This window comes from Myiozetetes cayanensis, unplaced genomic scaffold (assembly GCF_022539395.1).
Source record: "Myiozetetes cayanensis isolate MyiCay16 unplaced genomic scaffold, myiCay2020 scf5-8, whole genome shotgun sequence".
NCBI classification, from domain to species: domain Eukaryota; kingdom Metazoa; phylum Chordata; class Aves; order Passeriformes; family Tyrannidae; genus Myiozetetes; species Myiozetetes cayanensis.
This window is the reverse complement of record NW_026087742.1, coordinates 93,866,705-93,883,273: the sequence shown is the minus strand read 5'-3', so window position 1 is coordinate 93,883,273 and position 16,569 is coordinate 93,866,705. Positions and strand designations below refer to the sequence as shown.

The 16,569-nt window shown below is 34.3% G+C and overlaps 1 protein-coding gene across 3 annotated transcripts in view; it reads left to right on the top strand.

Moving 5' to 3' along the window:
- PRKX (protein kinase cAMP-dependent X-linked catalytic subunit) overlaps nt 1-13,759 on the top strand; it is a 51,661-nt gene extending 37,902 nt beyond the window's left edge. For all 3 annotated transcript variants that reach the window (XM_050332479.1, XM_050332481.1, XM_050332480.1), the window contains exons 5-9: nt 2,585-2,680; nt 4,804-4,861; nt 7,412-7,489; nt 10,531-10,679; nt 11,093-13,759. In XM_050332479.1, the coding sequence (XP_050188436.1) occupies nt 2,585-2,680; nt 4,804-4,861; nt 7,412-7,489; nt 10,531-10,656 (358 nt within the window). In that variant the 3' untranslated portion in view covers nt 10,657-10,679; nt 11,093-13,759. The remainder of the gene's footprint in view (nt 1-2,584; nt 2,681-4,803; nt 4,862-7,411; nt 7,490-10,530; nt 10,680-11,092) is intronic.
- The last annotated feature ends 2,810 nt before the right edge of the window (nt 13,760-16,569 follow it).

Sequence of the window (16,569 nt, the reverse complement as noted above, 5' to 3'; positions counted from 1 at the left end):
GAGGAAAATATACTTGTTATTTAACATTAAATATATTAGGTCGTAATTGTACTGTCATCAGATGTGTAGCTAACTGAATTTTGCCTATTAATGAGGACTTAGTGGGTTTTTTTTGTATTGGTGGTCATATGTGATGAACTGGTTTGTCATTTTAGGTGGTTCTTGTCTGTGTATTGATATTCTCAGACCTATGTGTTTTCACCTGAGGTTTTACAACTTCTGTTCATCAGATTGTTATCTTTGAAACTAATGTCAGTGCCATTGTTATGCATAAATTAGAAAAAGGAATGGTTTGAAGCTGTTGTCCCATTTACAGAGATATTACTATTTATAATATAGCTTGTTTTCAGTTGGCGGAAAAAAGGCAGCTGTTTACTTTTGTCATATGGTGTGAAGACAGTCTGAAGCTCAAGGGATTTTTTAATGATTTAGTAGGTAGCTTCCAGCACAATACTTACATTGTTTTGTCTAAAAAACTGTGCTGTGTTGAAGATGGACATTTACAAGAAGCATCAAAATCAGGTTATTTGGTTTGTCCATAAGAAAACTACGTAATCTTTCAAAGCAGTTCTCATTTTTATACAGTTCAAATATACTTTAAGCAGCATTGCCATAAACTTATTACATAGCCAAGTGTGATTTAAATTTCTCTCAAGAGCTCTAGACATTCTAACTTTGGATTTTCAAAGTGGGAAAGCCGAGAGCAATTTAAACATGTAAATATGTAGAAAATTACACACACTTTTTATTTTTCTGGATTTCACACCTCAGTGTACAGTAATCTCTTTACTGCAGCTGGCACTTTTGTAATACAAATAGTCATAAAGTTTCATTCTGATAACTTTATGCACTTATAGATGCTAATACGTAACAATAGAAAATTGAGTGCTTTGTCAACTTGTTGTCGAGAATGTGAAGAAGATTAATATTACCTGACTAAAAAAGAAACTTTTAGAAATCATGCTTTCCTTGTTCTTTATTGTCAAAGCAGGAGTTCTTGATACCAAAGTATTCTTCCTGTTTCCAGTTACCTGGAAAGTAGATTTTCATAATGAAACTACTCTGGCTTTTTGAACATCACCAAAAAATGTTCTTTAGTCTTTCCTTAACCATATTTGTTTGTGCATTTCAGTACTTTGAACTATTACTTGTTTTTTTACTGTGTGCCTACAGATACCTTAACTATTCTGATGGAATTTGAATTTGCCCATGGCCAAATTTTACAGTATTTCAAAGGAAATGCTACTCCACTTGACCATCAGCTGAAAAATGAAGAAATTAGTACTGCTTAAAACAGAATGGAAATAACATATAGTACTTGTTGAGGAATAAGCTAGTTTGAGTACCATAAAATAAAGAATATGAAATTAAGAAGCTTTGGTTTCACTCTTGTTTGTGCTGTCCGTGATTTCCGAAGTCACCAGCACTGTATTTGTGTGTGTATACACACAGTTAAGTTCTCTTAGAAAGTAATTATAAAATTTTAGGATCATGTGAAAATGTTTTAAACATTAAGCTGTAATAGTAGTTGGATGTTGTGAATATGGTTGACACTCAAAATCTTTTTTTTTTAGTTTTTATTCTGTAAGCATTTTGAGACAGAAACACAGTAAGAGGGATGCTTCAGTCATTTACAGAAGGCAGAAGAGGACTGACATTAGTAAAATAGTAGTTCTTTATTCCATTCCTTTAGAAGGTTTCCTGTGGTAACTTTTAAAAACACGACTGACATTTAGACATTTCTTGGCACTTGGGCTAAGCTGCCTATACTGGCTGTACTGATGCCCCCGATGTACTCTGAGCCTCTTGCAGTAATCAGGGTAATGTGTTGTGCTAGTAAAGGAAGCACAACAGAAAACTCTCAGTTCTTACTGTAGTTGTACAACAAGAAGCAACCTCTGTTAGCTCTTAAATTCATGAAGAACTTTGTAGAAAATATAAATGTAGAATTTTAATTACATCTTGATTTACTGATCATCGTGGGAAGGTTATGAAATAAGTATTTAATCTGTCCCACACAGAAGGACAGCTACATTTTGAGAGTTCTGAACAGTCTGTCTCTTTTAAAAACCTTATTTAGCAAAACATACTTGAAGTCAAGAAGTACAATAAGTAACTGAACTGGACAGTGTATTTATGTGAAGGTCCTTTAACACTTTAGACAGTAACTGGTGAATAAGAGTGTGCCTGCAGTTACAGGACAAGATCAAAAATGGTAATTCTCTTTTGGAAACTATACCCATGGGTTTTTACAGATAAAGGCAAAGCATTTTTTACTTCTAACACTGAAAATTTGTTTAATAATTGTATTTTTACTGTATTAGTGTAACAATCTTATATTTTTCGATTCTATTGTAATACTTAAATTTTAATTCTACATTCAGTGTGTTGTGTACAAAAATGTTAGCAGTTTTTCAATGAGACCCATAAGTTATTCTTCAAGTTAGGATTTGGTTCATGGTGCCCTACTGAAAAGAATGATGTAATCAGCTATTTCTGAGGGGAATTGCTATAATCTAATACTGCTTGTAAGATTTTTAGAGCTTCTTTTTCTAACCTCTAAAAATTGTCTGTATTAAAACAGGTTTCCTCCATTTTTTGATGACAATCCGTTTGGTATATATCAGAAGATTCTTGCTGGCAAAATAGATTTCCCAAGGCATTTGGATTTATACGTAAAGTAAGTCCATGACTCTAACACTATATTTTACTTTCTAAACATCTCCCAAGCACTGTTTCTGAAGGATCTTCATAGAAGACAAGATACCAGATTCTGATTTTCTGAAACACCATGTTGGAAAATATTTTAGATTACATTTACACTTTCAGTCCAAATAAGCTTATATATTTGGTAGACTTCACACTGGTGATATGGTTGTAAGACAGTATCTGACTCTCTTACTTTTCTGCATATTCAGGGATATTAAATGCTTTTCCACCTTGTACAAGCCTCATTGCTCGAAGGTCCCTGTAAGAAAGGAGAGAAAGAGATAATTTGAGTAAAAATTAGGAGAGCAGAAAGCAAACACTGAATTGTTGCTTTGTATACATACATACCACTTAAATCATTCTCAACATAACTACTGAAATGAACTCTGGCACATTACTGCTACAGCACTTTAATGATTATTGGTTTGGAGAGACCTTCATGTAGAGTTTGATTCCCCAAATACATACAACAACATATCTATTGAATAGACTTTAACATGATAATTTTTAAAGGATTCTTTATAAATTATATAATAAAGAAGCACTAAACCATCTATTATTTGTTTCAATGTAATGAATATTTTTTCTGTCAAATGCAGGAAGTATCATCTTTAGTAGCAACACAGTATCACCAAGCAGACTCATCCCTTAACTGTTCTATGATGACTTTTTGAAACAAGCCAAGAGTGATCCATGAAATGTTTTCTGGTTGTATAGGAATAGGAAACTGATTTACCTTTGTCCATAAACTCTGTGAATCTGTTTTTGGGTTTCTGGATTTTCACGCCTACTTCTATTTTAAAGTAGGCTTATAGTCATTCCTGTAACCTCTTCCGTAAGAAAAGGTCTTTTCTGTGAAGAACTGTGCAGGTGACTGTGAAAGGAGTTGGTCACATGATATAATCTAATCCAAACATTGATTGTCTGGAACGATCATGAGAGTTTTAAAAATCGCTTTCAACATGGACTTTTCTGTTCTTTTATTTGGCAATTGAATATTTTTCCAGTTGAATTTTAGAATTGTATTCTTGCCAAATACAACAGCTTCTCAAACAGTCCAGCACATTCACTCTCAGTTCGTATATTCTTTATGCATAGGCTTTTGTGATTTCAAGGATAGGTGACACAATACTGTTTTGATTTTTGGGTAGTAGGTGTTACAGATTGGGATGGAGAGAGGCAGGCGTGTCATTATTATGTTTGCGTTCTTTTCTGTAAATAAGGCTATTGACACTTGTTTTAATTTTTTGTATTAGAAATAGCCATACTCTGTAGATCCCCAGCATTTCATATGGTATGTCATCTCTCAGGTCTATTTGAGATTGTGCAAATAAGGATGGTTAAACTTTTGTTCTTTCCTGCCATTGTACTTTATGCAAATAGACCAGAGTGCCATTTTTCTAAAATTAAATAGCGGAATAATCTTTCAGATTAAAAGTAACTGCTTGCAGAAATACAAAGCTGTGTTTTTCCCTCAACTCATAAGTAATCAAGGTAATTCATTAGATTATGATACTCACTTTTTATATATGTTGTAGTTGTTTGGTGCTTAATATTTAAAGTATTTTGCTATTAAAATGGAAGAGTTTTATATCTCTATACTTTTAAAATGTTGATTTAGCTTTCTGAAGAACTATTCAATGAATCTCAGGAGATAATTTTAATTTTCAGTGAAATTGCATCTTACAGATATTACTAGTTTTAAGCAGATGACTAACTCTTTCGTGATTTCTCTGAATATTTAGCATAAAGATACAGGTACAGCGTTGTCTGCTTTATATATTAGGGTTGTGTTCTGACAAAGAGATTTGAGATCCATTTTGAGAGTTGGAATGCCCGGCAAGATAGAAAAATACAAAGAAAGAAATGGTACTACTTGGGAAGGGAGAGGAGAAAGTTTGTTTCCTTTGTTTCTTGAAAGAGCAAGAATTCTGCAAGTTCCTTTTAAAACAGGTTATTCTTTTTTATCATTTCCTCTAAAATGTCCTCAAATATGCGGAAATGAATGGGTCAAAGGGAAGTATGTCTGTATTTGTGTGATAGTCAAATATAAATAACTTTTGTTTAACAGAGAACGTATTTTCTTTACTTCAGAGACCTTATTAAGAAACTGCTTGTGGTTGACAGAACAAGACGACTAGGAAATATGAAGGTCAGTGTAAAATGTTAGGTATAACACAAAACACAGCATGAGGTTGAAATAATTCTGCAGGAAAGATGTAGAACAGCTCTTCTATAGCTTTTGTTTTTGTAAGCATGAAAAAGTTACAGTTTCCCATACATTACTTTAGTTATGCAATCCTAAATTCAAAGTTTAGTCTGTGTATTCCTGTTTTTCTGAAAATCATACTCTTTCCTATTTGGATTAATGCAATCCTTCATGATAGTTTCCTTCCCTACTCACCACTACCACCCCCACCTTCATTAAATTGAAAATTTATATTAGACCAAGAATGTAGGATTAAGTCCTGTAGTACATGGGGCCAGCTCATTTGGTTCTTTCTTTGGAGCTATTAATCCCAGAAGGAGCACTAATCATATTTGAAGCTTAAAAATTATTTTCAAGAGCATAAGAGTTGTTGTAATACCGTGATGTTTGGTCATTGTCTTGGTGGGGCTGATTAAGCAGAATCAAGCAGTCTTCCACCAGGAAGAATTAGACATCCTAATCTGAACAGACTTCTGAAAGCAATAGCTCACTAGAGACTGTGCTCACGTGTCCTGGGTAGCATTTCAGCCTGCCTCAGAAATAGACCTGTATCTGTGGTATATCAAGGAGGAACACAAAGAAATCCTCTGAATTCTCTGAGCTGTCCTTATGTGGCACTATGTATGATGTCAAGATGATGAGAGCTGTATGACAAACTTACTTGACTCTACAGCTGTGCAGTAGCTGTGGTTGGTAGTTCAGTGAGAAGTTAGCGGCATGTAAATTAACTCAAGTACTTTAACAGGCTAGCCAGAACATCACACAAACTCAGTGTAGTTTAATTTACCCTTCTGGCAGAGTAAATTAATCCTTTATTCATTGACTTGCTCTTGTTCTTGCAGTGTGGCAGATACTGAAATTAGCTTGGGTAATCTTTTATTTCTTAAGGGAGAGCTACCATGTTTATTTCTCTGGGCAAGGGATGTTAAAGGTTTGCTTTTTTGCCCAAAGCACGTTGAATGGTGCACATAGGTGAAGAAGTTAGAAGATGCACAGTCATACAGGTGTTTTTTGAACATTTTTGATAAAAGTGTAAATGCTCTAACCAAGTGTCCAGGATTTTCTTTCAGAGTCTTTTATGGCACAAAGTCAGACTGGTAAGAAAAGCCAGGAAATAATGTTCTTCTTATCCTTCAAAATCCTTTGCAGTGTTTTTCAGGGGTAGAAGCAGGAGGATTTCATAAGCTGAAAATTTAAAACTGACTGACTAGTGAAAATTTTTATATCTTTTGACAGTTTTGAAGGAAAACAAAAAACAAAAGGCAAGCAAACCTCGATTTATTCAAACATAGGTTTTAGAAAATGTGTTTGGCTGGCTTTTGTGTTGGTTTTGGTCATTTTTAATCTGTGGTTGCTTAGGTTTGTTTTGGGGTTTTTCCCTGCAATTGACTAAAATGTCAAAGTCAAAACCAGCTCTAATGAAAAGCAGGCTTTGGGGTGGGAGCAGTAGGTCAGACTTGTGTCTGATCCTTTTCCATGATTGTAATTGGTTTAAAAAGAGGTAAATTCCACTGGACATTTTCTAGTGAAGCACTGAGACATGTCTGCTTTTGAGGGAACTGGGTGATATATTGTTCTTCTTGATGCCTCATAGGATATGAGCAATGGATAGTCCCACTCTACATAAATCTGAAAATGTGTGATATGCTTCATTTTGTGGAGTTGTATGTGGTATGATCTTGAGTGCTGTGCTGTGATCAGACCTGAAACAGAGAACCAGCTGTTTTTCCCCGGTGCTTAATGCTTCGAGAATGAGCCTGTGCTTGAAACAAGTTTAATCATGAAAAAGGAAAAAGTCATTTTTGTTCCTTATGTACATAATCAAAACAGGCACCTTTAACTGTATATCTAAAATGAAAACAAATGTTCTAATATGTTTACTTCTGTAACAGTACTGAGAATCTCTTGCTGTCAGCACTAAGCGTCTGTAATATTTGAGAAAACTTTGTGCTTCCCAGACATTATTTTTGTTTAAGACACCAACAACTTTCAGTTATTTTTTATTAGTGTCAGAATTAGAATGTATGTCTGAATAAAACGTATTGTCTAAAATGTTGGGGAAGACAGAAATGGATAGAACTGTAGTGAATGGTTTTGTGGGTACATTAAAGCCTGTTCTTCACCTCTATTGTGCCAGAAGAATGCAAAAAACCCTGCAAACATAATAAAACAAAAAACTCTAAACAACAACAACAAAAAACTCCCCCCCCTCAAAAAAAACCAAAACAAACCAAGCCAAATAACAGCAACAACAATAAAAACAAACAAACACAAAAAAACCCCCAAAACCAAATCTTATTGCTGGAACTCAGGATCTGCTAGGGAATTAAAACTATGAATTTATCCTACAGAGTTTTTAATGATTATCACCTGAAAAAAGAAAAAAGGATAGACTGCTAGTCTGCTTTGATAGCATAGGTCTTATGATGAAATGCGTGGTTTGGAATATATATAACTAACAAAATAGTTATTTGATTTTTTTTTTCTTTAAAGAATGGAGCAGATGATGTGAAGAGGCATCGATGGTTCAGGTCTATAGATTGGGATGCTGTACCTCAAAGGAGACTAAAGGTATATTCTGCAAAATACTGTATAGGACATCACAAGGAGAACTCATTGTTCATTTAAGCTGATCTGTTGAAGGTTTGTTGGCTGTTGCATCTGTGTGTTTGTGTGTATGACTATATGTCTATATGCACACTTCAGTAATTAAATTCATATTTGCCCTTTTACAATGCAGAATTAATTGTATGACTGTTTGCATTTTTGTCTACTTATGAAATGTCTAAAAAAAAAACCCTGCTTTGGTTTGCTGATGTTGATTAATTAATACAACATTTAGTTTTCAGTTTTAGGGTTTTATAAATAATTACTTGTATGTGGTTTTTTATTTAGAGGGATGGAGGGGATTGGTAGTCTGTTGGTTTGATAACTTTTTTTTTCCTTGCCCTTACATTTATGGAAGTATTTTACTCTGAGCTTTAAATTTTTGTGCCAAGTTCAATTCAGGTAAATGCTTTAACAAAATGTAAAGCATATGGGAGTAGGAGGAATAGGGAAGGTGAAAGAGAAGGATTTATGAATGTAATTCTAACACACTTTTTAACAGCACTGAATTCTAGTATTGTATGAGGGCAGATGTTTGCAAAAGCTATCAGCATTACAAAACACTTTTTCAAGTCTTTTGGAAGTAAAACTACCTTCTTTCTTTCCTTCCCCAGAGTTCTAACTCATATAATTTCTTACAGCAGTGATTTTCTGTAACAGAGGTTGCCATATGCAGTCAATCAAGTACCAGTTAAATGTTTGTTTTTCTCTTTTTTGCATTAGTTTCTTACACTTAATTTCTGGCTAGGTATCTGGAATTGAGTTCTTCAAAAAACAGAGGAGATTAAAATGTTCTTGGTGTATTCTTGTAAACAGCATCCTAATACAAAGCTATAGATGACTTTTTTCTTTAACAGAAATAAGTTAACGTATTTTTAAATCTGTGGATTTATTTTTAATCATTACTACACCCAGTTGATGCTTTATGTACATATGTTGTCATGAAGTCACATTTTTCAAATTATTTACTGTAAATTCTGTTCACCAAAATCTGCAAAAAAACACAATCTAGACGATAACCTGTTTTATAAGTATTCAAATTCTAAAGTTTATGAAAACCTTCTGTATTACCAAATCAATAACAAACAAATTAAACAAATTAAAACCTGATTGTTAGACATGCAGTCAAACATCTCAGGCCCAAACCTCCTTTGTGTGGCTTTTTTTTTTTTTTAATAAAAATTTAAAAATTTTAAGATTAAGAGTCATTGTCACACTCGTTATTATGAATCCAAAACTTGTTCCTTAATCCTTGTGATGATTACGTCAAGTTCTTAGAAGACAAGATGCTGCTTAACTAAACTTCAGAGCAGGGATGTAAAGTGGTTCAGAATTTTACTTGATTTCTAGAGGCAGCTGTATTCTTCAGAATTTGTTTTTACAATCTCACTGTATTTCATACTGATGAAGAGATTGAAAATATGAAATAATGCACACAATACTGCCTTTTCCCCGTAAAAAGTGAGTTTCTCTAATGTACAAATGACTCATTGATTCATTGTCCTAATAAGGTCGTAAGTATCAGTATTATGTAAGTAATATTAATGGCTGAGAGAAAATAATCTCATTAATCATCCTTTCTTTTCTTTTGTTGTCTCTTTCTGTGTGTCACTTTGCAAAACTATTTTTTCCTGCCAAAGTGCCTGCAGGGAGGTGGGGGTATAGTCACTGTCCACAGTGGAGCAGACAGTTCTCTGGAACAGAACAGATTCTGCACATTTTTTAAGCATCTAGGCAGTGTACTGAGACTGCCAGGTGCAAAAGTAGGACTCAGCATTTGGCTGAAGGTTAGAAGTATCACCTCTCAGGGGCCCTTGATTTCCCATTTAAAACCTACTGATGATGACATCGTTTTGAAAAGCCCGGAAAATCAGATAAGATCTCACAAGCAGTTGGAAGGCAGGCTTTCATCTTTTTGAGGAGATGCAGAGTAACATTTTGCTGTACTTTATAGTTCTGTCTGTGGTATAATTCTTATTAGCCAGTTCAGTGATCATCTGTAAGGTTTTCTCATTCTAAAGTGTTCTGTTGGACTCACAATGATAGTTCAGCTCTCAGTTGCTGAGAAGGGGGTTAGAGAGATGAATGTCCTTTGAGAAACAGAAAAGAGGTTTGTCTTACATTAACTTCTGCAGTTAATTAAATGTTCCAGAAGGGAGCTTTATCTCATAGCCTGTGGGCAGAAGGGTAAAGTAATCTGAATGTTTGATATAAGACAAAGAAAAACTACAGGTATTGTGAAGCTGGTGAGCAGTACTAGACATTGAAAGGATCCTCTGAGGAGAGAGAGAAAACAGATACTTCTCTTGGCACTTTCAGGTTTCATTAAAAAAATCCATTTGCATTAAGCTGCTTTTGCAGCTACCCTTGTGAAATGAGTTACAGTGCAGCAGTTTCTTTACCTACTTGAATTTAAAAAGCACTACCTACTAGATAGTGTGAGATGCAGAGAAGTTAGTCATTTCAGCCACCTGAAAACCAATCAATCTATTCAAAACCAAAGAGTAGAGGAGGCTTTTCTCCTTCAGTTAGAAAGCAGTTTCTCACACTGCTACAAAGACATTTTCTTAGTTGAAAGGAACCTAATACGATTACGTTCCATTTTGGTCATAGGTCACAGCTGGGGGGAGGAGTGAGGAAGAAGAGTGGCAGATTATACCATGATGGCATGTACCTGGAAACCTAGTTGTAGTAATGTTTTGTAGTAGTTATCTTCAGTCTGCAAAGCAGCTAGAAGTAGTGTTAATAACATAGATCTCTGTATTATAAGTGTCTTTTAACCACATTATTTAACTGCAAAATAGACAAGGTGTGGGAATGTGTGTGTGTTTCTGCAGGCTTCTCTCTCTCATGACGTTCCTTATTAGGTGATCTGTAAATATGTGAACTGTAAATCTGTACCCTGTTTGTTTAATTGGTCTTCTACAGAGTTTTTGCTTTAATATGATGGAGGGAGATCACTGAGGAAACTGTACTAACGTTTTTGTTGTACTTTTTCTGACTAGCCTCCTATAGTACCCAAAGTATCCAATGATGGGGATACTTCCAATTTTGAAGCTTATCCTGAAGATGACTGGAATAAGACACCTCCAGTACCTCCTAAAGATCTAGAAATTTTCAAGAACTTCTGAAAGCAACATCTACAATGGACGAGGTATGTCCAAATGTCAGGAGCCATCTTGAAAACATTGCAGAGTGAGAACCATATGCAGAAATTGCATCTTCTCATTCCTAATGGCTTATGGAATGACAAAGATCATTTATCTCACAGGCTTTGGTTTTCTACAGTGATGAAGAGTTATTTGCATAGAGATATTTAAGTCCTGTCCTTAAATCTTTTAAAATAGTGTGTTAAAAGGAAATATCTAGATTGATTTGAAACATAAGATAATGTGATTATTCTTAATTGCAAGGTTTTTCTATTAAAAATGCAGGCTTTAGTTAGAAGAATAAGATTTGCAGATTAATTCTGTACCCTGGATTCTGTCTTTTAATTGTGATAGTTTGATACTTGTTATTCAATTCAGATACTCCACCTTTTGTTTTGTGTTCCTTTTTTTGTCTTAGAGACTGGAAGAAAATTGAAGTCCTAAGAGCAAGTCCGAAGAATGATGGAGTTCTTATGTAAATGAAAATTTTCTTTGTGGCTAAGAATGATACTACATTCAAATATGTGTATTAGTATATAGTAAATACCTAAAAAGGTGGAGGCAGGCAAGAATGATTTTTTGCTGTAAACATTTGACATTAGTTTAGTTAACTGTAATAATGATAGTCTGCTCTGAAGCAGACTCACTAAAATAGTATTTTTAGGATTTATTTTTTTTAACTTATGGTTAAGTTTCCTGCTATTCCCAGATCTTTTTTGCATAGTTAACTCATAGACTTTATTTTATAAGTTTATACTAAACTTGTGTAATTAAAAGCACAAATTAGTATATATGTATATAATGAATACAAAACAACTAAAGCACAGGAATTGTGCAAAGATGTAAATTTTTGTACTTTGCAGAGTCTATGATTTTTATTTTTCAAATAACGTTTTTCAAGAAGTTCTTTAAGAATAAAAATCTTAAAAAGGATAAATGAGTTTTTCATCATCTTATATACATTTTATAATTCTTTGTAAAAAATAAAAATAATTGTGTTTTAAAAAAGATTTGTACCTAAAATTTCCAATGCCTCACACTTGCAACCATAGTACTTGAAAGCAGAAAGACATGGGCATGTTTTATTGCTGTTTAAGATGCATCTTAATGGCTAATTTAAAAGTTCTGTTAAAATTATGTCTCTTTGCAAACTGGGAATTTGAGTGATTTTACACTGTCTGAGATGAGATTACTCACATGAAAATTCACTGTAAACATGCAATTCAGTGCATACTGAAAAAAGGGCTCTAACTAGCTCTTACAGGAGTTGTTCTGTCTCAAGCTTGCTGTCTTCTCCAAGCGTGAGCCATAACAGACCTTTCTCATTAGTGAAATAGTAGTTGTTGAATGCTGGGTGCTTCAGAGTATCAGAGGGAAGACTGAATATATAGTAAAGCCTAATTTTTCTGCTCCTACTTTTTCAAAAATGTCCTGAACTTTCTGCTGCCAGGAATTTCATATGTATAGGGTTCAAACCTTAGATGTAGGAGTCTTTTTTCATCCTGTCCTAATATCTTTCCAGTAGCTTGAGAGTAAAGTAACACTGTATTTTGGAAGTATTTGCAATATTACTTCATTTTAAGTAGCACCAAATATCATTTTGTGCATATGGATCTGTGTATACGAATACACATGAACGTGAAGGTAGATTGTATACAAGTCAGAATTTTATTTTAGTTTTTTTTCATGTTATATATTGTGATGCTTGTGTTAATATAGGGGAATTGATTTTTTAAGTGCTTCAATTGCAAAAAGTAATTACATTGACTTTACATTGTTTCCAGAGCCATGTGTACATACTCCTCCAGCTACTGACCTCGTCAACATGCTTTCTAGTACAAAACTGCTTTCAAATTTTTTTTTAATTCAAATCCTGAATTAAAAACTACAACCAAAACATTTTTGAAGCATTATTTGAAGTGATCAGTTATTTTTTTTTTCTACAGTCTTGAACTTAATGAACTATTACCAACCCATTTAATTTATTTGCACAAGTGAGCCTGTTTTATTTTAAGTCTTTGCTGGGACTTCATGGCCTACTAATGTCATTCTGTCTGAGAGCTCATGCAGATACACGCTTCATTAAGAGCTCTGGATTTATGGATTTTTTTTTTTTAAGAAGACTAGAACACTTTTATTTTCTATTCAAGTAGGGTATTCTCTGAAGTTCATTTTACTTTGGTTGTTTCTGTTGACACATGTTTTTTTGAGTATAGACTGTTGCATAAGGACTGTTGTCTTGCAAAAGAGCCCATAGGCCTTTGGCATTCTACGTCAGTGAACAAGAATGTTAAACATTAAAAAAAACAACCTTTATTTTTGAGTTTTATATATATATATATATTTTTAATTGCCCAGTTTGAGGTTTTAAGTGATTAACTTGCATTGTAAACTCAATTGCCTTGTAACCAAATGATATAAATGCTTCATGATTTCAATGAAGAACATGCTGTAAATTTTCCTGTAAATTAGCTTGATCAATGAATATGTGTGCTACTGAGCTTTAACTAGTGTGATCTTCCACTGTAGAAAGTCATTGTTAATGGGTCAAATATAGGTACTAAACTATGTTTAAATGGATGAACAGGGATTTTGCAGTTTTGAAAGCAAATAAGCTATGGCTGTTCCTCAGCCCATCTGCTTGCCATTCAGAAGAGTTGTGATGCAGTGCTTCCTATGCTATAGAATTGTTTTTCAGCTTTCAATGACTGTAGCATGATTTCTTTTTGTACTGTACTGTGTACAGACTTTCTATGTTTTGCACTTTTCTATGGCAAACCTTGACTGCTCTATAAATAAATACTCTGTTTTGTAGTAGTGATAGTGGTAACAGGCATTTGTGTGCTGCATAATCAGTTTGAACTGCTAGACTTGCGAGGTTAACTTGAACTAATGTTGTATGTTGCTGGTTGCTTGTTGTAGCTCACATGTATAAGTACTGTTCAAAGTTACAAAGTCAGCCCTCATTGCACAATGAAAATCACTGTGATCTGTACATAAACCCTAGTAAAACTTTATTGCTGTTTAATTTATGTAATATCTGTCAAATCTGGATTCATTTAATAAACCTTTATATCTTTTTAAATGTTTTAACCTAGTTTGCTTCCATTTATGTTAGGAGAAGGTTAAGGTTCTTCATCCAAAAAAATTACGAAGGGGAGAGTAGAGGAAGTAAAAGAACAGCTGTTCCTTGTTTCTAGGAGTTAAGTCTTTCCAGAACAAGACACAAGTGCTGGAATACTTCAGATGGTGTGGAAGAGGCATCAAAAAGTGTATTTTCAAAATCATTTCAGGTAGCACATCAATAATGAAAAGTGTTAACTCAGACTTCTCATTAAACTTTGATTATATGATCCTAATTGCTTTGACATTTTCACAGCTTAGTGACGTGAACACTGTCCAGAACACTCATTTCAATTTGTTTCCTTAAGCATCAAAAAATATTCTTACAGTGTCAAGCACACCTAACTAAACCTTTATTTCATCTTACATCAAGAACTTGAAAAGTCCATTTTCAACAAAATTTGTTTAGCTATTGCTGTTAAATTACTTCTCTTGGGTCAAATGTGTTTTCTTTCTTGCCCACTAGATATCTTAATCTGGCAGAGATAATTACATAGTCATAGAGCCAACTGGATATAGTTTGTACTAGTTAAAGGTTCATTTTTCTAACACAGTTTTTCTTTCTGCCTCCGCTTCATTCTAAAATTTGTGCATTGATGTTTTTCTCTTGTAATAAACCACTATGTTTTGTGCTTCAAGAAACTGCTAATGGAAAGTGAAGGAACGCTGCAATGAACCCTGGAAAGTTTTAAGTTGTGTCTTTGACGTGAATCAAAAGAGCTGCTCAGTTAAAACTTACAAAATTATTGAATGGTAACAAGCATCCATGATGTTTGTAAAGAATTTGGTTTAGCATCTTGTTCTTACCCCAGTCATGTGATAGAGTTTTTGTTCATTTGTTCTGAGAACTGTACCATTTTTGGCTGCACCTGTAGCTCTGTCTTAGCCAGTAAAGGACATTTTAAATGCGCTTTTTCACTCATGCAGGGCCGATAAATCTTGCTAGACCGCAGCATTACTCACTACTCCCAAATCTTTCTCATTTCATGGTTCATGAGCCCTCTTTAGTGCAAAACACTCTTAAAACAGCATTCGGCCTACTGTTAACCAGTAACAATGTGATATTTTTATAAGAATTGGTTGAAAGCAGCTGGCACTGTTAAGGTGGGATATCCTACCCTGCACTTTGTAAATTCTTACGTAATGCACATATCAAGCTCTTCTTGTGCAAACTCCTGCAAGCCGCTACAATCTCAGCTTCAGAATTCAGGCAGCTTTTCACAGAGAAAGTAGAAGGCTCTTCTGCTGTTCTCAGTGGAAGACTAGCTTTCCATTCTGTCTTCCACACCTGCTTTGCATCTACTCTTCAAAATCCACCACACACGAATGTATGTCAAGCATCATATTTATCCTTGAAACCAGGAATATAGCAACCTTAATTGTAGGAATTTATTTCTATGTATCTGAATATTTTTCTGGTTTTGTGCAGTAATATTCCAAACTATTATTCTGTGAAAAGTAGAGCTAATATATGAGCTTTGACTTAAGGTAGTTTTATCTGATTTACTGCATTTGTTTCAATGCCAGTAAGAATGAGGGCAGTTGAGAGTTGAACACCTTACTGTATCTGTAATTCAGGCCACTGAAGTCTCTGAGAAACATCCCAAAACTGACATGAAACCCAAAACACCAAAAATGCCCACCTGCCTTCTAGTATATGAAGCTCTGAGGTTCTATGCAGATACTGTCTCTACTGCACTGGTTTTTACTTTATCAGAGTACGTATCATAGATACCTTGAAAAGTGTAATCTACATCAGCTTAAACAACTAACTAACTAGAGACTATTATTTTGTAGGTTTTTTGTTCTTGCCTCCAGCATATTGTCCCTATTCTGGACTCTGGTAATAAAGAAGGCAAATGTATGGGATAAAACTATTTTGGGAAAACAAATAAGTTTGAATTATACTTAATTCAAGAAATAACTTGATATGCCTCACCAGTACATACTTGGACGTGTACTTGTTCTACCACTAAATGCAGAAAAAATTGTGCCAGTTCTGGATTTATATTGGCTGTCAAGCTAAAATTGCTGTTCTTCTCAATATTGTATACAAAAAGACAGTTGTAAGAGCCAGAGTTTATTTCAACTTTAGTCAGTAATTGGTTTAGCTTAGAGAGTCCTTCATACTAAAATCTCTTGGTTGGAGAAGGAGGGTGCTTTACAGTCATCCTCTTAATTTTCTGTTCTGCCCAAGTGTAAGCAGTGCAGAGGAGCTGGTTGTTCTTTGAGTACTGTTGCAGTTCACATGAAGAAAACAGCAGCTTGCTCAAGCCTGCAGTGTGTCAGGCCTACTGCAGCCTAAACTTAAGTCTTCTCATCTTAAAGGCCCAAGTCTCTTCTTTCAGAAGCTTTGTGAGAGTGTAAATGAGCATCTTATCAAATATTAGGACTGAGAAGGAATCCTAATCCTTATCAATCCTAATCCTTAGGAAAACTCTGAACTTTACAATGGCAGCTTTCTGAGTCCACATTTCGTGAGAAGTTAATAACATTAGCTCATTTTTTGATTTAGGATACAAAAATTAAAGAATCTGATCTGTTTGGTGCTTCTGAAGTTTGGTGAAAAGCCAAAAATATGGAGTGTTTCAAATTGTGTCTATAATATCTAGTAGTTTTTTGGCCTGATTTTAATTTCTCTGTTACAAAGAAATTGTAATTGAATTTAGGACTGTCTTCTAATCAAGGTGCTTGTAAAACCATTTAACTGAAGTAGGGCTGCTGGGCTATGTTAATATAGTAAATAAAACATTCACAGGTGGCATGTCTTTC